Source organism: Nomascus leucogenys, chromosome 9, assembly GCF_006542625.1.
Source record: "Nomascus leucogenys isolate Asia chromosome 9, Asia_NLE_v1, whole genome shotgun sequence".
Taxonomy (NCBI): Eukaryota; Metazoa; Chordata; class Mammalia; order Primates; family Hylobatidae; genus Nomascus; species Nomascus leucogenys.
Window position 1 is genome coordinate 47,444,103 of NC_044389.1, and position 24,752 is coordinate 47,468,854.

Genomic DNA, 24,752 nt, shown 5'->3' on the forward strand with positions numbered 1-24,752 from the left:
AATACTTTAATGTTATACTTTCTATAATATGTATAGCTTTTTTTGGTGGCTGGCTGCTTTATGTTTGTTTAAAGATACTCTTTTTTGTTTGTTTGTTTTTTTGAGACCAAGTCTAACTTTGTTGCCCAGGGTGGAATGCAGTGGTGCGATCTCAGCTCACTGCAACCTCAGCCATTCAGGTTCAAGTGATTCTCCTGCCTCAGCCTCCCGAGTAGCTAGGATTACAGGTGCTGCCACCACACCTGACTAATTTTCGTATTTTTAGTAGAGATAGGGTTTCACCATATTGGCCAGGTTGGTCTTGAACTCCTGACCTAAAGTGATCCACCCACCTCAACCTACCAAAGTGCTGGGATTCCATCACACCCGGCTGTTTAAAGATACTGTTGATCTCCTTTGTATAAGACAGTTTTTTCTAGACATTGACTGTATAGTAAAAAAATTTTTAAACAATTTGGTAATCTATAATTTATGTTGTTTTAGTGAAACCATTTGAAAAGATGACTCTTGCACAGCTGAAGGAGGCTGAAGATGAATTTGATGAAGAAGATATGCAAGCTATTGAAACATATAGGTACAGTGATTCATTTGGGTTAATTATAAATTTTTGAATGAAGTATTATGAGAATAAAACTAAAGAGATTTGTCCTGTCAAATAGATTTTACAAAGAACAAAACTAATTTTTAAGTAACATTTTGAAACTCCCTTTATATAAGGTGGAATTTTATTACATCATTACATCATTTTTTCTTAATATTTTGCCTTTGATTTAATAGAAAATTATCCAATCATGTACAATATAACTTCATCAAGCTACATATGATTAAAGTGGAAAATAGCAATAAAAGGCCAATAAAAAGATGGCCATGATTTTCCTTCTAGCATGATGTCTGTCAAAGGTGACTATCATTTCATGAATAATTAATTACTATTCTTAAACAAATTATTTTAGAAACTAGAACAGGTTCATACATTTCCCAACTTATTTTAGTTGTGAAGTAAGTTGGCCATCTTTTTATTGGCCATCTTTTTATTGGCCTTTTATTGCTATTTTCCACTTTAATCATATGTAGCTTGATGAAGTTATATTGTACATGATTGGATAATTTTCTATCTACTTCACAACTAAAATAAGTTGGGAAATATATGAACCTGTTCTAATTTCTAAAATACTTTTTACAAGACCAGTATTTATCCTGATACTAAAACCAGACAAAGACATCACTAAAACAGAGTACTACAAATATCCCTCATGACTGTAAACAATAAATCTTTAAGGAAATATTATCAAATTAAGTCCAGCAATTTAAGGAAATAATAAATCTTGATCAAGTAGTATTGGTTGCAGGAATGCAACGCAAGGTCATTTTAACAATAAAAAAACAGTGGACCAAGCACAGTGGCTCATGCTTGTAATCCCAGCACTTTGGGAGGCCGAGGCAGGCAGATCACCTGAGGTCGGGAGTTCGAGACCAGCCTGACCAACATGCAGAAACCCTGTCTCTAATAAAAATACAAAATTAGCCGGGCATGGTGGTGCTTGCCTGTAATCCCAGCTACTCCAGAGGCTGAGGCAGGAGAATCTCTTGAACCCGGGGGGCAGAGGTTGCGGTGAGCCAAGATTGTGCCATTGCACTCCAGCCTGGGCAACAAGAGTGAAACTCCACCTCAAAAAAAAAAAAACAGTGAATTGGGGCTGGGCACAGTGGCTCATGCCTGTAATCTCAGACTTTGGGAGGCTATGGTGGGAGGATTGCTTGAAGCTAGGAGTTACAGACCAGCCTGGGCAACATAGTAAGACCCTGTCTCTACAAAACAAAAATAAAAATCAAAAGCCACCAGTGAATGGAGTTAGAACAGCAATACTCCAGGAGCAATGAGCAGATATAGCACTCAGATCTTTCTCAGGCAGGGTGCGGTGACCCACACCTGTAATTCCAGCACTTTGGGAGGCCGAGGCGGGTGGATCACCTGAGGTCAGGAGTTTGAAACCAGCCTGGCCAACATGATGAAACCCATGTCTTTAAATTAGCCAGGTGTTGTAGCACATGCCTGTAATCCCAGCTACTTGAGAAGCTGAGGCAGGAGAATCGCTGAACCTGGGAGGTGGAGGTTGCAGTGAGCCAAGATCGTGCCATTGCACTCCAGCCTGGGCAACAAGAGTGAAACTCCATCTCAAACAAACAAACAAACAAAAAACAAATAAATACTATTCTCTAATAACAGGAATCAGTGCTCCTTAGTGAACTGCTTGATCCCACGGTGTGTGTTAGGAAAGTATAATATGAATATGAAGCATCTTATGTGTAAGGAAGTACTTAAAAAAAAGAAAAAGTCCCAGGAGTCAAATGGAAAGATCTCCCCAAGGGCCAAAGTTAGAACAACTTGAACAACAAAATCAATAATTATATGATAGGATTGTAAAGCAAATAATGAAATAAATTTATAAAAGTCCATAGTGATATAAATAAATAACTGAATACATGAACAAATTTGGAAGAAGTAATCTCTGTCCCTTACAGAAGAATTTTAATTAATAAATGCAAATGAAATTAGAGAAATAGAAAAATCACCATCAGAACAGTGGTAATTTCCTATGGGTAAGATCCAGTGATGGATGCTAAAATGATTGGTTGAAAGTTTAAACACAAACAGGATATTCCATAATTTCAAAGAATTCTTGCCCAAATATTTAGTAATTATAAAGGAGGAAATAGTAAGTTTATAGGCAGATACTATCTTAAGCAAATGATCAAGGCTAATATCACCAGTAAAATATGCTGGGAGGTGATCAAGTAACCCCTGGTATGTTGTACTGAGAAGGACATATCACCTCTGTGGTATCGTTTGCAGTAATGCATAACCTTAATTATAAGAAAACTTCAAATAAACCCTAATTGAAGAACTCTTTAAAAAAAAAAAACCCACTAATGAGACATCAGGGAAAATAGCAGAACAGGAAGCTCCAAAAATCCATCTCTACCTAATCAAAGATTGTACTAGCAGGAACTGTCTGAAGTGACTGTTTTAGTACTCTGGAGAATATTGAATGCTTGTAGTTTCCAAGTGAAAACTTGGCTGGTAAATGGCAGTATCAGTTGATTTCAGCCCTCAGTTCAGTAGCAGCTGTTCATACTCAACCCCTAGCTCCATGACAGGCAGCTGACAACCTGTATTTCTGACACAGCTTGGTGGAGCCAGGGTGGACAATAGGGACGTTCTTCTCCAAATATTGGGGTTCTGTGTTCTTATTACAGATTGCTGCTTCTGAACATGGATGTACAGGGACAGAGGCTGACTGCCATTGTGTGAACCCCCACTGGCTCAGGCAGCTATCAGAGAATTTAAAAGAGCTATAACCTTTTTTAAAGATTCAAAACCAACTGTGCTTTTGGGAAAATATAGAAAGCCAATGCATTTACTCTGGGGAAGATGCAGGCTCAAAAAATACCTGAGAAGACCTTAAAGCTTATACCTCAGAATGATCCCCAGCACAAAGACAGCCTACAACAATTAAAACAAAAACAAAAACAAAACCCTGGCAAAAGAGGAGAACTTATTTCCAAAGTTACCACATTATAGGATTCAAATGTCTAGTTTTCAACAAAAATCACAAGGTATACACAAACAAGAAAGTATAGTCCATTCAAAGGAACAAAATATACTGACAGAAAATGTACTTGAGGAAGCCCAGAAGTCAGACTTACTAGACAAAGACTTTAAGACAACTATCTTAACGGATGCTTAAAGAGCTAAAAAGATAGGAATATAATGTATGATCCAAAAGAGAATAGCAATAAAGAAATAGAAGTTAGAAACAGGAATAAAAGATATTCTGGAACTGTGATAATAAGAAATATATATTTGATCTTTGTCCCCAGTTCCTGACACAAACATACTTGGAATTTGCTAGGTGATAAAAGTACCTTTGGTATGCTCATGAGATGATCCTTGGTGGAGGGGATCCTAGTAGCTTTAGGATGAGGGCTGGTTGCCAGAGGAACCAACCATGTAATTAGAAGGTTAGAACTCTTAACACTATTCCCTGCTCTCTGGAGAGGGGAGAGGGGCTAGAGATTGAGTTAATCACCAGTGGCCAAAGATTTAGTCAATCATGCCTATCTAATGAAACCTCCATAAAAACCACTAAATGATGGTGCTGTGGTCTGAATGTTTGTGTCCCCCCCAAATTCATATGTTGAAACCTAATCCCCCCCACAAGGTAATGGCATTAAGAGGTGGAGCCTTAGGGAGGTAATTAGGTCATGAGGGCTCCCCCTTTATGAATGGGATTAATTCTCTTATAAAAGAGGCCTGAGAAGGCCAGGCACAGTGGCCCATGCCTGTAATCCCAGCACTTTGGGAGACCAAGGCAGGCAGATCACCTGAGTCAGGAGTTCAAGCCAGCCTGGCCAACACGGTGAAACCCTATTTCTACTAAAATACAAAAATTAGCTGGGTGTAGTGGCCTGTACCTGTAATCTCACCTACTCGGGAGGCTGAGGCAGGAGAATTGCTTGAATCTGGGAGGCAGAGGTTGCAGTGAGCCGAGACTGTGCCACTGCACTCCAGCCTGGGCAACAGAGCAAGACTCTGTCTCAAAAAAAAAAAAGGACTGAGAAATCTGGAACATGCTTTTTTTAAAATTTGTTTTGCCAATCTTTGCCTTTAGTTGGAGATTAATCACATTAATTTAAAATTCACTTACATTTAAAGTACTGTTAAGGAGTTGCTTCTGCTACTTAGGTGTTTCCTGTATTTCTTATATAATTTTTGTTTTTTAAGTCTTCCATTACTGCTTTCTTTTCACAGTTAGTTGATTTTTGTAGTGTACCATTTTTATTTCCTTCTTCTTTCATTTTCTGTGTTATCTTTTAGTTTTTTTCTTAGTGATTATCTTAAGGATAAAAATTAACATCTTACAATGGCCTACTTTGAATAATACCAACTTAGAGTCAATAGCATGTAAACACATCTCCATCCTTCTCCTTATTTGTTAGTGTCACAGACTACACTGTTATATATTGTGCATCCGTTAACATAGATTTATTATCATTGCTTTATGTATTTACCTTTTATATCATACAGGAAAAAAAGAGAAGTTAGAAACCAACTCTAGGCCAGGCATGATGGTTCACGCCTGTAATCCCAGTGCTTTGGGAGGCCGAGGTGGGCAAATCGCCTGAGGTCAGGAGTTCGAGACCAGCCTGGCCAACAGGGTGAAACCCCATCTCTAAAAAAATACAAAAAATTTAGCTGGGCATGGTGGCACACACCTGTAATCCCAGCTACTCAGGAGGCTAGGTGTGAGAATTGCTTGAACCTGGAAGGCGGAGGTTGCAGTGAGCCAAGATCACGCCACGGCACTCCAGCCTAGGCAACAAAGCAAGACTCTGTCTCAAAAAGAAAAAAAAAGAAACCAATTCCAATAATGGCTTTTACATTTTCCTATGTAAAAGCCAAACGGTAATACTGGCTATTATATTTCCCTATGTAGTTAATTTCACCATGTTCCTCGTTTCTTCATGTGGCTTTGGATACTATCTGGTGCCCTTTCATTTCAGCCTGAAGGACTCCTTTCACATATTTTTTAGGCAGGTCTAGGTCCCTTGGTGTTTTTTTGTTTTTATTTTTATTTTTTAAATCTAGGAATGCATTAATTTACCCTCATTCTTGAAGCATAGTTTTGCCAAATATTGAATTCTTGCTTGACAGTTGTTTTCTCTCAGCATTTAAAAAATATCAACTCACTGCCTTTTTGTCTTCCAAAATTTCTACTGAGAAACTGGCTGATAGTCTTATTGAAGATCCCTTGTATGTGATGACTCGCTTCTCTCTGCTTTCAAGATTCTCATTGTCTCTTCTTGCCTTTCATTAGTTTATGATGTATCACCATGTGAGTGTCTTTGAGTTTATCATACTTTTATCATACTTGGAGTTTGTTGGACATCTTGGGTTTCTAGATTCATGTATTTCATCAAATTTGGGAAGTTTTCAGCCATTATTTCTTAAAATATTCTTTATGCTTTTTTTCTCTCTCTTTTCTGTTGAGATTTGCACAACATGTTTGTTGGTCTGCTTTGTATCATCCCACAGACCCTTTAGGCCCTGTTTATTTTTTTCATTCTTTTTTTTTTCTGTTCCTCAGATTTGATCATTGCAGTTGTCCTATTTTCAAGGTTGCTGATTCTTCTCCTTCCTCAAATCTGCTTTTGGAACTCTCCAATGTATTTTTTTTTATTTTAGTTACTGTACTTTTTAGTTCCTCTGGTGTGTTTTACTCATACCACTTCCGACATGAAATGTTGGGGCAGGTTCCCCCACAACCAATTCTCCAACTTTCTGGACACCAACTGGGTGTTCTACAATTCACTTCAATTCTGACACTAACTATTGGAGTTAGGGAAGACCCTACATTGGGAGACTACTTCATACACACTAAGGTGGTTATAATAAATAAGTTGGTGAAGATTGGAACCCTTTGAATTGCCATTGGGAATGTAAATGGTACAGCCACTTTGAAAAACAGTCTGGTGGATCCTCAAAAGGTTAAATATAAAGTTAGCATATGACCCAGCAATTCCACTTCTAGGTATATACCCAAGAAAATTCAAAACATGTATAGGAATGGCCATATCAACATTATTCACAATAACCCCAAAATGGAAACAATCTAAATGTCATCAGTTGATGAGTAGATAACCAAAAGTGATATATCTATATAGTGGAATACTATTCAGCCATAATTGAAATGAAATGAAGTACCAGTATGTTCTACAACATGGATGAAAACATGCTAGGGGAAAGAAACTAGTACAAAGACTCATAGAGACAGAACGCAATTATTGGTTACCAGGGCCTGGGATAGGAAATAGGGAGTAACTACAAATAGATATGGATTTCCAGGGCCTGGGATAGGGGATAGGGAGTAACTACAAATAGATATGGGTTTATTGCGGAGTGATGAAAATGTTTTCAAATTAGTGGTGATGGTTGCACAACTCTTTGATGCTTATCCTATAGTTCTCCTGAGTAGCTCTCCTCCAGGTGATGACTATGAACCTGGGCTGTTTCATTAGGGGCTACATAATCTCAGAAACGTTTACATCCAGTTGTGTGAATCAGAAAGTGTGAAAGTTCACGTGGGACATTTTAGGGGTGAGTCATTGAAATGTATATATCACTTTCACTCATGTGGCATGGGTTGTAATCTAATCTCATGACCCTAATCCAACTGCAAGGCAAGCTGGCAAATGTAGTCCTCCAGGTAAATGTAGCTTCCCCAGAAGAGAAAGCTATAATGATGATCACCCTACCTGTCTCTACCACAGAGATTAAAGAGCGATACCATAAATAGAAATTCTTTTATTTGCATATTCCACATCAAAATCACAAATTTAGTTGCCACCAAATTATGGCATTATTTTCATTTCTGTACCTGAATGTTTAAAAATATTACTTGTTCTTAAGAAATTCTGTACTTATCTTGCTAGTGCTGATTTAAAGCAAATTCCTCATTTAAAGTAAAAACAAAACAGCAAGAAAATATTTTTAAAAAACTAGTGATAAATGGGAGGCTGAGGCAGGAGAATCGCTTGAACCCGAGAGGCAGAGGTTGCAGTGAGCCGAGATCATGCCACTGCACTCCAGCCTGGTGACAGAGCGAGACTCTGTCTCAAAAACAAACAAACAAACAAAAACTAATGATAAGCTAAAGTAATGGAACTTTTTTTTACTTGATAAAAATTTTAACAAACATTAAAAGTTACTATTATGAGAAAAAGATGAATTGTTCACTATCATCTCTGTTTTTTTTGTTGGGGGGAGGAGGACAGAGTCTTGCTCTGTTGCCCCAGTTGGAGTGCAGTGGCCCAGTCTCAGCTCACTGCAGCCTCTGTCTCCTGGGCTCAAGCGATTATCCTACCTCAGTCTCCGGAGTAGCTGGGACTACAGGCACATGCTACCACGCCCGGCTAATTTTTGTATTTTTTGGTAGAGACAGCGTTTCACCACGTTGGCCAGGCTGGTCTCGAACTCCTGACCTCAACTGATCTGCCCACCTTGGCCTCCCAAAGTGCTGGGATTACAGGCTTGAGCCATGACGCCAGGCCCCATCTCTGTTATTAAACACCATACAATAGGTCCTCGCCAGTACCTTAGGACAAGATTTTTTTTTAAAAAAGATGTAATATTCAAAAAAGGAGAGACAAATGTTATTGTGTAGATAATTAGCTGTAAAATAACAAGGGAGTCAGCTCAGAAGCTCTTCTAGCTAAAAAGATGAAAAAAATTTATACATAGCAATAAACAAATCTGCAGTGTATTGTTTGTGGCATATAATACTAAATTGGCCTTTTTGACATATATTCCCCTTTCTCTTGGCGTATTCCAGTACCATGGAAGCTAAAAAACTAAAAGGATATTTCTCAGACTTTATTGTGGTAAAGAATATGATTTAGACATTTCACCGGGGATGTGAATTCAGAATTAAGTGGGGAAAGAAGTAGAAACACACGGCCGGGCGCGGTGGCTCACGCCTGTAATCCCAGCACTATGGGAGGCCGAGGTGGGCGGATCACAAGGTCAGGAGATCGAGACCATCCTGGCTAACAGGGTGAAACCCTGTCTCTACTAAAAATAGAAAAATTAGCCTGGCGTGATGGCGGGCGCCTGTAGTCCCAGCTACTCGGGAGGCTGAGGCAGGAGAATGGTGTGAACCCAGGAGGCGGAGCTTGCAGTGAGCTGAGATCGCTCACTGCACTCCAGCCTGGGCGACAGAGACAGACTCCATCCCAAAGAAAAAAAAAAAGTAGAAACACACAAAGCATCCATTTAGTTGGTACTAATCTAGAATTTGCATCATGGTTTTGGAGCCATTATTCTTTTTTTATTTTATAATTTCAACTTTTATTGTAGATTCAGGGGATGCACATACAGGCTTGTTACACTGGTATATTGCATGATGCTGAGGTATGGGATATGATTGATCCCGTCATCCAGGTATGGAGCATAGTATCCAATGGAGCCGTTATTTTGGCAACAGTTTCTCATCCTCAGATTATTACTAAGGAGATAGGTTTCTAGAGACAAAAGTTGTTACACTGGCTTTCTGATTCTCAGAATAGTTTGATAGTAAAGCCAACAATGGAGTGGTAGTTCCAGATTCCCTAGTTTCTGGATTGTGGTAGAGAAAGCCTTGGCATACCAGTTTTGCATGTTGTTCTGGGAGTCATTCCTGGTATCCCAGCCTAGAGCCTGCTCCTTCTTTTTATTGGGTTGATAAAGCATTTAATTCCCCCATATTAAGCTCTTTTCTGCTTAAAATAGCTAGTGGGCCTTCTGTTTATGCAACTGAATCCCAACTGATAAGCTTGTTAGGTGAAAAATGCAGGCCATTGAACACTGTGTGAACTTCTAATGGCAAAACCAGCCCATGTATTTACTGTTCTCCCCTGCCCAATTCCACTGAAATAACAGAGAAAAATGAGAAGGAGGAAGAAGTGGAAGAGGGGAGGAAGAAGTGGAAGAGGGGAGGAGGAAGGGAAGTTGTTGATAGTTGCACCATTAGAGCATGGTGTCATCACTGGAACAATAATATTTTGAAATTTCTGAATGATATTAAGCCAGTAAGATCAAATTGCAGCAAGTTAGATACTCGGTGCAAACAAAGTAGGGCTCCCAGAAGAACTGTGGAGTAACTCTAGGTTCCAAATATCTGGGCCAGTAGAGGAAAAATTGAAGGACTTCAATTTGAAAACTATGAGAGGTCCCCAGCCTTGGGTTACTATCCTTGGCATTCTCCTCTAGGTTTGATTTTGCTTGGATTACTGGTTATGTAAAGTAAGAGGTTTTACTTGAAATGTTTCTAGCATGGGAAATAAGGTCAAAATGTTTTATAATGTACCCAGGGTTTTGTTTTTATTCAAGTGTGTCAGGATATGGTTGCTATTGAAAGGATAGTTGGTTACTCACAGTTTCCAAGAGGAGGGGTGCATGCCACATCATGCCACACAGGGGCCATGCAGTGAAGCACCTGGATTGATCAGAAGTCAGAAGGAGCAAGGGGAAAGCATGGGCATAAAGCTTTTATTATGGTTTCTGTGGGAAAAGCATGACAAGGCAGGGTAAGCAGCGTTAGGATTGGCTAGTTTCAATAATTTTGGTGGGCTCTGGGCTGTAGAGGCTATCTCTAGTTGTTTGGTACCTGGCCCTGGAATGATTAGGGCAGGGGATCATGGCTCAGTCTGATAAATGAAGTGATTGAGGGTATGGGCCCTAGATTGATTGGTTTGTGTTTGAAGAGTGTTTGCTATGTCATGGAGTTCACTAGCCCTGGGAGGGGCAGACTCTACAGAATCAGCAATGTGTCAGATGCCAGAGCATCAAGAATACATAAAATAAGAAAATATGGTTAATACACAGAGAAAGAAAGGGAGTAAATACTCCCAGCGAACTTAGAGGTATAGAATCATTAAATGTTAATAAACTTGCAGACAGTCAGAAACCATTTAGATTTGCTTCATGAATCCAGGCACTCAACAGCGAAATTGTCAAATTATGTAAATGTTGAGAGAGTTGGTTTTTTAAACAGTTTCAAGGTTCTCTATGGATAGATAAATAGGTAGCAACATTTATTGAATGCTCGCAGTGTGTCAGACACCCTGCTAAGAAATTTACATGTATTATTTCATTTTTTTCCCAGTAATCCCTTGTGAGTAGCTATCAGTATTATTCACATGTACAGTTAGGGAAACTGAAGTGTAGAGAGATTAAATAACTTGCCCAAGTTTATGCTATTAACTAGTACTGGAACTGGCATTTAAACCCAGTGTAGTCTGAGCTTAGAATCCAAGATCATAATCACTCTCCTCTACTACCTCTCTATCTATAATAAATCTATATTTATAACAAGTAATTACAAATATCCACAAAGGCTTCGAAGTGAAGATCATCTTAGCATGATAGTTACTAACATTTAAATGGGGATAATAATAGTACTGGCTTTGTAACATTTTTCAAGGATTAAGTTCATTAATGTTATGTATTTAAAATAGTGCCTGGCAACATAGCAAGCACTTGGTAAATGTTGGATATCATTATTCTCCTTAATGAAGTATTCAACTTATACATGAGAATTTGTTGGCACAACATCTAGATAAACTCTCTATACCTATGATTTAAACCTAGTCTTAAATACAAACAAATTTAAAAGTCAATAGCAAACTTCTTATACTTTCCAATATCCATGATAACACAAATTTGCATATAAAAAGAGAAATTGGCTTTATAAGATCATTCATGGTTATCCCATCATTTAAAGTGTTTGATATGGATAGGCATTATATTCATTGCCCTAAATTGTTATTACATATGAGAATGACCTTAAGAATATGACAGTATTCTTATGTAATTTAATTTCATGTTTTAATTAGAAAGAAGCGGTTACAGGAATGGAAAGCTCTTAAGAAAAAACAAAAATTTGGAGAATTAAGAGAAATTTCTGGAAATCAGTATGTGAATGAAGTCACAAATGCAGAAAAAGATGTGTGGGTTATAATTCATCTATACAGATCAAGGTAATTACCGTAGTATTTCAAAATGTTCATATACTACTATTTTAAAAGACATATTTTTGGTCTTAAGGTTTTACAAAGTGTATACAGTACTCAAGAAAAAGCAACTATATATTGCACACATATACATCCATAGAGTTTTTGATAGTCATTGGCTTCAGGGATTAAATTAGGTATTTTAAGATCTCTTCATTTCTAATTTCAGGAACTTGTCACACTTTTTAGAAAAATAAGCACTCTTTGGTAGTTTTGTTAAAAACTTTTTATTATAGAAAATCTCAAAAACAGAGAAGTAGAAGGAATGAGAAAATGAACACTCTAAATATCGACCATACAGATTCAACAAGTAACCTTTTGCCATATTTATATAATTGTTTCTGTGTGTGTGTATATTTGCATTTGTAGAAAGTGAACTGAAAGTAAACTGAACATAGCATGATGATTTATTCCTGTGTACTTCAGCATGCACCTTCAAAACATAAAGGTGTTGGAAAGAAAAAAATTCTATTTCCTCTACCCATTTTAGGTTTATTGGCTGGGGCCCTGCAAATTGGACTGACAAGAGACAGGTTAACAAGAGAAAAACAAACAGAAGTCTATTAACAAGTGCATTACACATACACATAGGAGAGCTCAGTGATAAGTAACTCAAAGGGGTGGTTAGAACTTGGACTTATATAGATTCTTAACAAAAGAACAGCAAATTTGTAGAGAAGTGATAAGACAACAGAAAGGGTCTCTGAGCTTCTAGGAATGACAAACTGTGGGATGGTAAATACATGGGTGAAACTATGTATTCAACTTGTTGAATCTATATGGTCGATATTTAGAGTGTTTAATTTAATAGAAATTAAAGGTTGTTTTAGCCAGGTTTGTTATATAGATTCCTCTGGTGCCTCACTGGAATGATAAGAATCTAGAGCTTTATCCAGTGATTAACAGTGTCCTGCCCTTCCTGGTAGAGACAGGAGTGAGGATGTTACTGGGTGGAGAATATTCTTCTTGTGTCTGTTTCTTTTCAGTTGTCTTTAGCTGAAAATAATCCTTATGCCAGAGTGGCTTATTTTGGTGTGGCATACTATGAATCCCTTCAAGAACATTCTTCTACATAATCACAATACCATTTTCTCACCTAACAAAATTAACAGTAATTCCTAATACCATCTAATATGTCATCCTTACTCAGATTTTCCCGACTGACTTAAAAATATCTTTTATGAATACATATGTTTTGGACAAGGAGTCAATCAAGAATTATGCAGCACATTTAGATATATCAGCTCTCTGAAGTCTCTTCTAATAGAACAATTTCCCTGCACCCCTGTGCTCCCCCATTCCTCCAAGACAGTTAATTTAAAAATACCTGGTTGTACTAAGTGTAACCCGCTGTCCCTAGGCCTCACCAGTCTTGCCTAGTAAATGGGGAAAGTAGACTTTTGAATGTTTCTCTCATTCAGTCCTTCTAGCTTTAGGTCCCTACCCCTCTGCCTCAGGGCTATAAACCATTCTAGGAACAGAGACCATGACAGCAACCTTCACTGTCCTTATCTCAATTTCTGAATAATAAATGTTTTTATCTTTAGGTCCTCGGGGAAATTATATACAGAGCAATTTATGCAAATTATAGCCCTGTATATAACCCTGTATAGCCTGTATGGCTATACTTTGCAGTTCCTGAGTCAAATTTTGACAGGACAACATGCCCCATAAAAGAAAATGCCCCATAAAAGTTATTTTATTATAACTAAAACTCTTGGTAGATTAATTTTTAGGTAGTTTTAAAGTCTGTAAAAGAATGTGTTGACCTAAAAGGAAGAGGCTGAGGCACAAAATATAATTTAAAGAGTTTACTTGAGCCAAAGTGAGGATAGCTGCCCAGAAGACTAAAACCCAAGTAACTTTGGATATGATCTCCCTTTAGCCTTTGTTATGAGCAGGTTTGTGAAGACATAAAAGAAGGACAGGGAGTGGACTGATACAAAGTTGTTTGTCAGGAATTCTCTTTGGCTTAAGGAAGTAACATTGATTAATGATTGGCAATATATTGTTAAGCTATAAAAGTTACAGTGTCTCAAGTATTATTGGGTTGATTTATAGCTACTTGCAAGCAATAGCAAGCAGTTTCAAGAGATGAATACATAGGTCAAGGAGGGAGTAGGTTGTAATTCTCTCTTTTTATTTTTGATACAGGGTCTCAGTGTGTTTCCCAGGCTAGAGTGCAGTGACAATTGTAGCTCAATGCAGCCTTGAATGCTTGGGCTCAAGCAATGACTCTCCTGCCTCAGTCCTCCAAGTAGCTTGGACTACAGGTCTGCACCACCACATCTGGCCAGGTTTTAAAATTTTTTTGTAGAAATGGGGTCTTGCTATGTCACCCAGACCGGTCTCAAACTCCTGGCTTCAAGTGATCCTCCTGCCTCAGCCTCCCAAAGTATCGAGATTACAGGCATGAACCACTGTGCCTGGCCTGCTGTCTCATTTTAATGACTCCATGGGGGTAAACATTTAAAAGGACTTGCATTCTTCAAAGAAAAGTTATTTCCTGAAATCTCACTTCCAAATTACCTATACTATTTATTTGGTTAACCAGTTTGTAAATGCTGCTTGTAGATCTCACAAATAAGGATGAGAAACACGGACATTTATAAAACAGGGATCTGTTTGTGGTAAATATTATATAGTAAAGTGGTTTACTGAATGTTTTTTCTGATCCTGTGTGGTTAGCAGAGTAGATATAGCTTCTAAGTAAAATTATCTAGTTTAATGGTTACTTCCAGATAAATTACTAGTTTTTAGAAATAATTTTTAAAAAATTCGTAAAGAGGTTAAATGTGTTTTAGTCTGCTTCAAATTGTATGCTTTGATAGACTCAAAAAGAAGGATGTGGTTTCATAATACTTTAAGTATTTGTGACCTTCTCAGAAGGTTTTTCTGGGCCACTCTAAAGTAGTTACATACGAGTTTTCTGGACGTTAAGAAAATACATTCCTGGGGCTGGGTGCAGTGGCTCATTGCCTGTAATCCCAGCACTTTGGGAGGCCGAGGCAGGCGGATCACTTGAGGTCAGGAGTTCAAGACCACCCTGGCCAGCATGGTGAAACCCCATCTCTACTAAAAATACAAAAAAAAAAAAAATTAGCCAGGCTTGGTGGTGCATGCCTGTAGTCCCAGCAATGTGGGAGGCTGAAGCAGGGGAATGGCTTGAACCTGGGAGGCAGAGGTTGCAGTGAGCCAAGATCGCGCATTGCGCTCCAGCCTGGGTGACAGAGCAAGACTCCAAATCAAAAAAAAAAAGAAAAAGGAAAATACATTCCTGTGTTGGTATAAAACATATATTTTGAAAATTAATCTGTAATAATCCAAATTTATAAAATATAACAGAAAATAATTGCGTTAAAAATATTCTTTAGAAAACTTTAATTTTTAACAATGGATTTACTGGCCAGGCTCGGTGGCTTATGCCTGTAATCCCAGCACTTTGGGTGGCCGAGGCGGGCGGATCACCTGAGGTCGGGAGTTTGAGACCAGCCTGGCCAACATGGCAAAACCCTGTCTCTACTAAAAGTACAAAAAAATTAGCCGGGCATGGTGGTGTGTCCCTATAATCCCAGTTACTTGGGAGGCTGAGGCAGGAGAATTGCTTGAACCTAGGAGGCAGCTCTGCAGTGAGCTGAGATCACATTACTCCACTCCAGCCTGGGCAACAGATCGGGACTCCATCTCAAAAAAAAAAAAAAAACAACAACAAAAAAAATGGATTTACTTACAGCTTTTTAATATTGTAAAGTTGAAGGACAGCTGTTAATTTATGTTTTTGTAACCACCAAATGGGTTCATTTTGCCTGCTGCCCACATAGAGCCAATTTATCAAGACAGGAGAATTGCAATAAAGAGTTTAATTCATGCAGAGCCAGTTGAACAGGAAACTAGAGTTTTATTATTACTTAAATCAGCCTCCCCCAAAATTTGGAAGCTGAGGTTTTTCAAGGATAGTTTGCCAGAATGGGTACTGCTGATTGGTTGGGAATGCAATCATAGGGATGTAGAAAATGATCCTTGATATGGTTTGGCTGTGTCCTCACTAAATCTCATCTTGAATTGTATTTCCCATAACCCCCATTTGTCGTGGGAGGGACCTGGAGGGAGGTAATTTAATCATGGGGGCAGTTACCCTCATGCTGTTCTTGTGATAGTGAGTGAGTTCTCACGAGAGCTGACGGTTTTGTAAGGGGCTTTTCCCCTTTTGCTCAGCACTTGTCATTGCTGCCACCTGTGAAGAAGAATGTGTTTGCTTCCCCTTCTGCCATGATTGTAAGTTTCCTGAGGCCTCCCCAGCCATACTGAACTGTGAGTCAGTTAAACCTCTTTCCTTTATAATTACCCAGCCTTTGGTATGTCTTTATTAGCAGCATGAGAACAGACTAATACAGTCCTCATGTGTGCTAAGTCTGCTTCTGTATGGGGCCACAGGACTGCTTGGTGGGTCCAGGTAGAGGCATCAGTCATCAGAAATGCAAAAACCTTAAAAGATATATAAAAAAGACCAATCTTAGGTTCTACAATAGTGTTGTTACCTGCAGGAGTAATTGAGGAAGTTGCAAATCTTGTGACTTCCAGAATAATGGCTGGTAATTAAGTGTGTATCTTAGCAGAATTCAGGCTGCTCTCATCCTCCTAACCTAGTCTTCCCTTAGCTTTACAAAGGTGGTTTTAGTTTTGGGGAAAAGCTATTATCATTTAAACTGTAAACTGAATTTCTCCCAAAGTTAGCTTGGCCCAAGTCCAGGAATGATTCAGGGCAGTTTGGAGGTTAAAGGGAAGATGGGGGTTGGTTAGATCAGATCTCTTTCACTGTCATAATTCTCTCACTGTTAAAATTTTTACAAAGCTGGTTTCATTTTTAGCTACTTTCTGTCAATTTTATAAAAGGGTGGTGTTTGTTTTTTGATTAGCCTCCTAAATTCTATAATTTCAATGCCTCTTTGCCATTAAATTGATAGGATTAGACCCACTTTTTATCCAAATGAAGGCTTAGCCTCCTTAAGGTGCCTTAGAGGGATCTAACTCAACCTGGACCAGTAAGCCTAATGATTTAGCTTTAAGTCAGTCTTGTTTCTGGTTTTATTTAATCTTATGCCTGTACCCCCAATTCTAATTTGGGGCTTTTATATTATTCGTATACCCAAGTGTATATTTTGAAGCTTGAATACCATAAATAGGCTCTTAACTTGTTTTGTGATGTTAGAGGTCTGCCTCATATTTTACAGCTCTTCTGGGGTTAAAATTCTGGCCCTGAACCCCAACATCAAATTTGTTCCCCTACTACTTGCTGTCAGAACTGTCTTCAGGCAACCCTTTCTCCCTGCATCACAATCTGTTATGCAATATTCTCTTAATTCTATACTTTTCACTGCCACCACCAATACCTACCTGCCTTCTGCCATTCACACTACTGACCCACCCCACAAATATCTGTTGTACCACTGACTGAGCTTTCATTCTGACAAAATTTCTAATGAAAATTATAAAATTTCTCTGAATTAAATATTAGTGGACTCATTTCACCTTGAAGGAAATCAAAACATTTTACCCTAAGATATACTTTCTTGACATATTTTGAGATGGGTGTTCAGAGAGCCAGCAAAACTGAAGTAACCCCGTAAAGCTATCTTTTGTGGAGGAGATTTGCAACTGTAGAGAACATCTGCATTGATGCAGTCAGGCCTTCTCTGAGAGCCTTCCCTTGTCTGATCTAGGACCAAAGTTAACCGAGAATCTGATGCCTTTAAAGGTCTAAAAGAAATATTTACCATCTATTCTCTTTGAGGGCTGCTACCTGTAAGGTTTCATCTACATAACAACATCACTTTTGCTAGCCAGGCCTGCTCTTCTCTGCCTCCCATAGCCTGTCTTGTCACTGTAACCTGATTTACCCCAATAACATGTTTTTGGCCATGCCAGAGCCTCCATTCTTTCTGTAGCCTCAAGATGGCATATAAGCTTCTGTACCCCATTGGAGGGTTTAGGTAATCACTTTGTGTTTCCTCTCTCATGTGCATGTTAATAAACTTGTGTGCCTTTTCTCCAATTAATCTGCCTTTTGTTAGTTGATCTTTCAGTGAACCTTCCTTTGGAGGGCAAAGAAGTTTTCCCTTGGCCCCTATAACCTTGCATTAGTTAGTAAAGACAGGGTTTCACCATGTTGGCCAGGCTGGTCTTGAACTCCTGACCTCAAATGATCTGTCTACCTTGGCCTCCCAAAGTGCTGGGATTATAGGCTTGAGCCACTGCACCCAGCCCAAATTGAATATGTTTATGTAAAATGGAGAAAGAGTCTTTGGAGAAGGAAAGATGAGAAAACAGGAAAAGAGGGGAAGCAGAATAACCAACAAAGGTCTCAAGGGAGATGGAAGGAATGTGGAATAAAGTAGAGGTGAAGGGATTCACTTGAAAATTTGATAAACTGGGAGAAAAGGGACTAATCGATCAAGGAGTGTGATGAGAATTAAGTGATAAAGCAGGAAGAACTGAGGTTGTGGTCACACTTCCAATCAATATTAAATTTCTGGTAAGGATAGTTCTGGATAATGGGGCCACCAGGATATGGCATGGAGTGGGATTCCGAAGACTGTGGGAGAAGTGTGTTGGAGTCAGGAAATACGGTTCTGCATATGGTACACTCATTACATGGAAAGAAGCTCATGATGGCAACAAGGGTTGGGATCCTTTTGTTTCAACTCAGAACTACAAAGGATTTCCTAGAAGTGTCCTGTTTTTTTTTTTTTTTTCCTACAAACTGGGAACCTGCTTGAACCAAACTGATGCTCAGTTGGATGTAGTTTCCCTAAGTTAAGCATCAGCTTGCCATGGTAGCTAGCTTCATTCCCAGGCTATAATGATGCTTGCAATAAAAACCAGAGGACTCTACATACAGTTCTTCATTGCGAAAGGTAACAATACAGGATGATAATAATATGCTTTTATATTAATCTAAGATATTTTTGCCATGGCAATATTTTACTTATTTCATTAGACTGAGATGAGTAGTCCATTTGTTAAAGATTGTGTGTACTGTTTCTCTTTTTAGCATCCCAATGTGTTTGTTGGTTAACCAGCATCTTAGTCTTCTAGCAAGAAAGTTTCCAGAAACTAAATTTGTTAAAGCCATCGTGAATAGCTGTATTCAACATTACCATGACAATTGTTTACCAACAATTTTTGTTTATAAAAATGGTCAGATAGAAGCCAAATTCATTGGAATTATAGAATGTGGAGGGATAAATCTCAAGCTGGAAGGTAATGTTACAAATTTTGTTTATAAAAATGATAGGTGAAAACATCCACAAACTAACAAGTATCCTGAATGTTTACTTCCTTAGTACCAAGGTTTTTTCCTTGCTTCTAGTCTCTTTTTATATGCCTCCAGATTAATTTTCCTATAGTAATACTCTAATAACACCCCCTTGCTTAAAATCCTTAATAGTTCTCTGTCTCAAGTAAATTAAAAATTTAGAATCTTCTCCTTTAGAATCTCCACCCACCTCTCCAACTATATTTCTCAGTGCTTGCTAGTTTCTGTTCCTGTTAGGCTGGTCTTCAGCCACAACCCACAAATATACGTTACTCATTTGTGCCATCACACTTTTTTACACATTCTCTGCTTGTACCTAATGTATTCTACCTTTCTCTATTATCCAAATCCAAACTTTATTCCTTCATGAGTCTACTCAATTTTTATTTACCGCATTATGTAATATTGGACCAATTCGTAATCTTTTTCTTCTCTACTGAATTTCTGTAGCATATATTCTCAATGCATCTTTCTTTTCACTTATTAGCATGATATCTAATTTTGTTGATGAATCAATTCCCTTTGAATTTTATCTTCCTAAAAAGTGCAGGGACCAGGCCTCCTATTACTTTATTTTTCTTAGCACACAACACAAGACTTTCTATTTTTATCTTCTTTAATTGTTTTTACTTCCTAAGGTCATTTCTTTGATATATTCATTTTTTGGCACTGCTTTAACTCGGTTTTACAAAACTAAAAATCATTTTCTCTCACCATTGTTTTAAAGCCATTATGAGTGGCTGTTTTCGGTTTTTGTTCTTTTTTTTTTTTTTTTTTTTTTTTGAGACAGAACCTTGCTCTGTCACTCAGGCTAGAGTGCAGTGGCATGATCTTGGCTCACTGCAAGCTCTGCCTCCCTGGTTCAAGCAATTCTCCCTGCCTCAGCCTCCCGAGTAGCTGGGATTACAGGTGGCCACCACCACACCTGGCTAATCTTTGTAATTTTTAGTAGAGATGGGGTTTCGCCCTGTTGGCCAGGCTGGTCTTGAACTCCTGATCTCAGGGATCTGCCCACCTCAGCCTCCAAAAGTGATGGGATTATGGATGTGAGCCTCTGCCCCTGGCTGGTTGTTTTCAACAGGTATTCTTTGACTCTGTCAGTCCCCCAAAGTTGTTTTCACCCTTACCGAGACCTCTGATACTTTAATTGTTCCAGAATTTTCCCATTTTTCTTTTAGTCTTCTAAGGCCTTTCCTTGCTTCACCACCTTGTTTTTGTAGCTTGGACCTTTTCTTTTTAATTAAAAAAATTAACAACATAAGAGTACATAAAAGAATACATAGAATAATAATATAGTAAGCATTCATGAAATCATTATTGTCTTCTCTGTTTGGGATGCTATAATAAAAATACTGTAAACTGGGTGGCTTATAAACAAGAAACTTTGTATTAATATCTCACAGTTCTGGAGGCTGGGAAGTTCCAGATCAAGGCGCCAGCAGATTTAGTGTTTTGTGAGGGCCTGTTCTTCATAGATGGTGACCTCTTCATTGACCTCACGGGGTGGAAGGGGCAAACAAGCTCCTTTTGGCCTCTCTGTTCACTCATTTCATTGATGAGTGCTCTGCCCTCATGGTCTAATCACTCCCAAAGTCCCCACCTCTTAATACCATCACCTTGGGGATTAGGATTTCAACATACGAATTTTGGGGAGACACAAACATTCAAGACCATAGTAATTACCAAAAGTAACAAATGCGAACATTTGTTTATGCTTACTTCAGCTATTTTTTTGAGATAGCATCTCACTCTGTCACCCAGGCTGGAGTGCAGTGGCACAATTATGGCTCATTTGCAGCCTTGACTTCTCAGGCTCAAGTAATCCTTCCACTTTAGCCTCCTGAGTAGCTGGGACTACAGGTGCCTGCCATCACACCTACCTATTTTTTAAGAAAAATTTTGTAGTAGAGATGGGGTCTCACTATATTGCCCAGGCTGGTCTCAAACTCCTAGGCTCAAGTGATCCTCCTGCATTTGACTTCCAAAGTGCTGGGATTATAAGCATGAGCCACCATGCCTGGCCTGTTTGCTTATCTTTTAGAAACACATTACAGATAAAGTTGAAGTCACCTGTATTTCCATACTTAGTCCTGTTCCCCTCCCTGCTTCCTTAGGGGCAAAAACTATCGCGAATTTAATGTGTATCTAGTCCCCCCCGCTTTTTTTTTTGAGAGAGATATCATTGAAATTTATTGGTGTATTTTAAACATTGTAGTAGAATATGCATAACATAACATTTACCATCTTAACTATTTTTATGCATACAGTTCAGTGGAATTAAGCACATTCACATTCCATCACCATCATCCATCGCCAGAAGTTTTTTCATCTTACATAACAAACTCTGTACTCGTTAAACAAAAACTCCTCAGTCTCCAATTGCTTCAGCCTGGGCAATCACCTTTTTAGATTCTGTCTCTATGAATTTGACAGCTCTAGATACCTCATATAAGTGGAATCATATAGTATTTGTCCTTTGTGACTGACTTATTTCACTTAGCATAATGTCCTCAAGTTTCACCCATGTGGTAGCATGTTATCAGAATTTTTTTCCTTTTTAAGTATATCTTGTGTATCCCTTCATCTGTTAATGGACACCTAGGTTGTTTTCACCTTTTGGCTACTGTGAATAATGCTGTTATGCACACATTTGTACAAATAATATGCTCATCTCCATTTTTAATTCTTCTGGGAATATACACAGAAATGGAATTGCTAGATGATATGGTAATTCTATTTTTAATTTTAAAAGGAACTATCTGGTCTTATTGTTAGGCTTTAAGTATATCTATAGAAATAGAAAGAATAATTAATTACAAAATTGAAAGTATTTAATAAAGGGCATTATATTGTAGTATCATTCTGCAACTTGCTTTTTTAAAAATCTCAACCATAGTATTCAGAATCTCTTGTTTATTTCATATATGTCTGATTCAATAACTTTATCTCCTGTCTAGCATTCTATAATCAGCTATTCCTCAATTTATCATTCCCCTACTGTGAGAAATGTGAGTTGTTTCCAATTTTCCCATTATGAACAATTCTGCTGTGACCATCATTGTGCCCACCTGTAAAAATTTCTCAAGGATATATGGAGAATTGTGGGATCATAGGGTATACACATTTTCAACGTCACTTGATAGTTGATAGATTGCTCTGTAAATGAAAGTATCAATTTATCCTTCCATCTGTGTTTGAAGATATATCCACATCTTCACTAGTTCTTGTTAATTTTAGACTATTGGTTTTTTGGTCAATCTGATGGATATGAAGTGGTATCATTTCATTGTTTAAATTTGGATTTCCCTGATTACAAGTGAGGTTATGGATTTTTTCATATGCATTAGTCATTCTGATTTCCTCTCCTGTTTATATACTTTGTCCATTTTGTCATTTGTGTTTTTTCATTGATTTATAAGAGTGCGTGTGTGTGCATATGTTGTTTCATTGATTTATAAGAGTGGGTATGTGTGCATGAATGTGTATGTAAAGTTCTGGATACTATTTTTGTAGTATTACTAATATATTCTCACCAATTATAGCTTATCATTTCGATTGTCAGATAAAAGTTACGATTTGGCATAGTGAAAATTATTAATCTTTTTCTTTATTTTGCACTTTTCGTGCTTTCTTTTCAAAACCTTTCTGTACTCCCAAGGTGAAAAATATATTCTCCTATACTTTCTTCTAAGAGTTTTAAAGTTTTGTTTTTGAGCTTAGGTCTTGAATAACATTGGGCTTTTCTTTTGTGTATGATTTGATGTAAGGTATTGTATTAGTCTATTTTCACGCTGCTAATAAAGACATACCTGAGACTGGGTAATTTATAAAGGAAAGAGGTTTAATTAACTCACAGTTCAGCATGGCTGGGGAGGCTTCAGGAAACTTACAATCATGGCAGAATGGGAAGCAAACGTGTTCTTCACATGGCAGCAGGAAGGAGAAGAATGACAGCCAAGTGAAGTGGGGAAAAAGCCCCTTACAAAACCATCAGATCTTGTGAGAACTCACTCAGTATCAAGAGAACAGCATGGAGGTAACAACCCCCGTGATTCAGTTACCTCCCACCCACAACACATGGGGATTATGAGAACTACAGCTCAAGATGAGATTAGGGTGGGGACATAACCAAACCATATCAGGAATGTATCTACTTTTTTTCTGCAAGAAAATGCAATTGTTTCAACACCATTTATTAAAATTTCACTTCATTCTTTTTTTTTTTTTTTGAGACGGAGTCTTGCACTGTTGCCCAGACTGGAGTGCAACGGCGCAATCTCGATCTCGGCCCACTACAACCTCTGCCTCCCGGGTTCAAGCGATTCTCCTGCCTCAGCCTCCTGAGTAGCTGGGATTACAGGTGCCTGCCACCACGCCCAGCTATTTTTTTTTTTTTTTTTTTTGTATTTTTAGTAGAGATGGAGTTTCACGATGTTGACTAGGCTGGTCTCGAACTCCTTACCTCAGGTGATCCGCCCGCCTCAGCCTTTCAAAGTGCTGCGATTACAGGTGTGAGCCACCACGCTTGGCCAACTTGTTTAATTTTATAGGCTCACAGCTGGAGGGAAATGTGCCTCACTATGAATTGTGTCTTGAGTCTTACCTATATCTGATTTAGATGAGACGCTGGACCTTTGAGTTGATGTTGGAACAAGTTGAGACTTTGGGGGCTACTGGGATAGAATGAATGTCTTTTGCATGTGAGAGGACATGAATTTTGGGGGCTGGGGTGGAATGGTATGATTTGAATGTGTCCCCCAAAATTAGTAATCCCCAGTAAAACAGTGTTGAGAAGTGGGACCTTAAGAGGTGATTAGGTCATGAGGTCTCTGCCCTTATGAATGGATTAATGTCATTATTGCAGAAGTGGGGTTGTTGTCATGAGAATGGGTTTGTTTTAAAAGTGAGTTCAGTCCTCTCTTGCTCTCTCTCACTCACCTTCTCTAACTCACTTGAATTCTGCCATGGGATAACCTCAGCAAGAAGGCCCTCACCTGATGCAGGCCCCTCAACCTTGTACTTCCCAGCCTCCAGAAGTATAAGAAATAAATCTCTGTTCTTTATAAATTACTCAAGTCTCAGGTATTCTGTTATCACAAAACAGACTAAGACCCAGTTTAACCATAATTTCTCCCTTTAAGTATAACTTTGCTGTATCCAATGTGTATTTTGATATTGTAGCACTTTTACTGTCACCCGGTTCTAAAGATATCATCAGGCTGGGCGTGGTGGCTCACGCCTGTAATCCCAGCACTTTGGGAGGCCAAGGTAGGGGGATCACTTGAGGTCAGGAGTTCGAGACCAGCCTGGCCAACATGGTGAAACCCTGACTCTACTTAAAAAAATAACAAAACTTAGCTGGGTGTGGTGGTGTGCACTGTAATTGCAGCTACTCAGGAGGCTGAGGCATGAGAATCACTTGAACCTGGGAGGCGGAGGTTGCAGTGAGCCAAGATTGTGCCACTGCACTCTAGCTTGGGTGACAGAGTGAAATTCTGTCTCAAAAAAGAAAAAAAAACTATAAATAAATATATCATAAGTATATGGTAATATTACTAAGAGTCAACTCCTGTTTCATATAGATGAAAAATTATTCATTTTTTCAAGATTTTTAACTGAATGATGGGTTATTTATTACAGAACTTGAATGGAAGCTAGCAGAAGTTGGAGCAATACAGACTGATTTGGAAGAAAACCCCAAAAAAGACATTGTAGATATGATGGTATCTTCAATTAGAAACACTTCTATTCATGATGACAGTGATAACTCCAACAGTGATAATGATACCAAATAGAGAGAAATATTCAATAAATAGCTTTTAGTATA

General features: G+C 38.4%; 1 protein-coding gene across 1 annotated transcript in view; it reads left to right on the forward strand.

Moving 5' to 3' along the window:
• The window catches only part of PDCL2 (phosducin like 2), a 35,890-nt gene extending 11,138 nt beyond the window's left edge, over positions 1 to 24,752 (forward strand). Inside the window, exons 3-6 of the mRNA XM_003268391.3 lie at positions 484 to 574; positions 11,434 to 11,577; positions 18,662 to 18,870; positions 24,566 to 24,752. Coding sequence (XP_003268439.1) covers positions 484 to 574; positions 11,434 to 11,577; positions 18,662 to 18,870; positions 24,566 to 24,720 — 599 coding nt within the window. The 3' untranslated portion in view covers positions 24,721 to 24,752. The remainder of the gene's footprint in view (positions 1 to 483; positions 575 to 11,433; positions 11,578 to 18,661; positions 18,871 to 24,565) is intronic.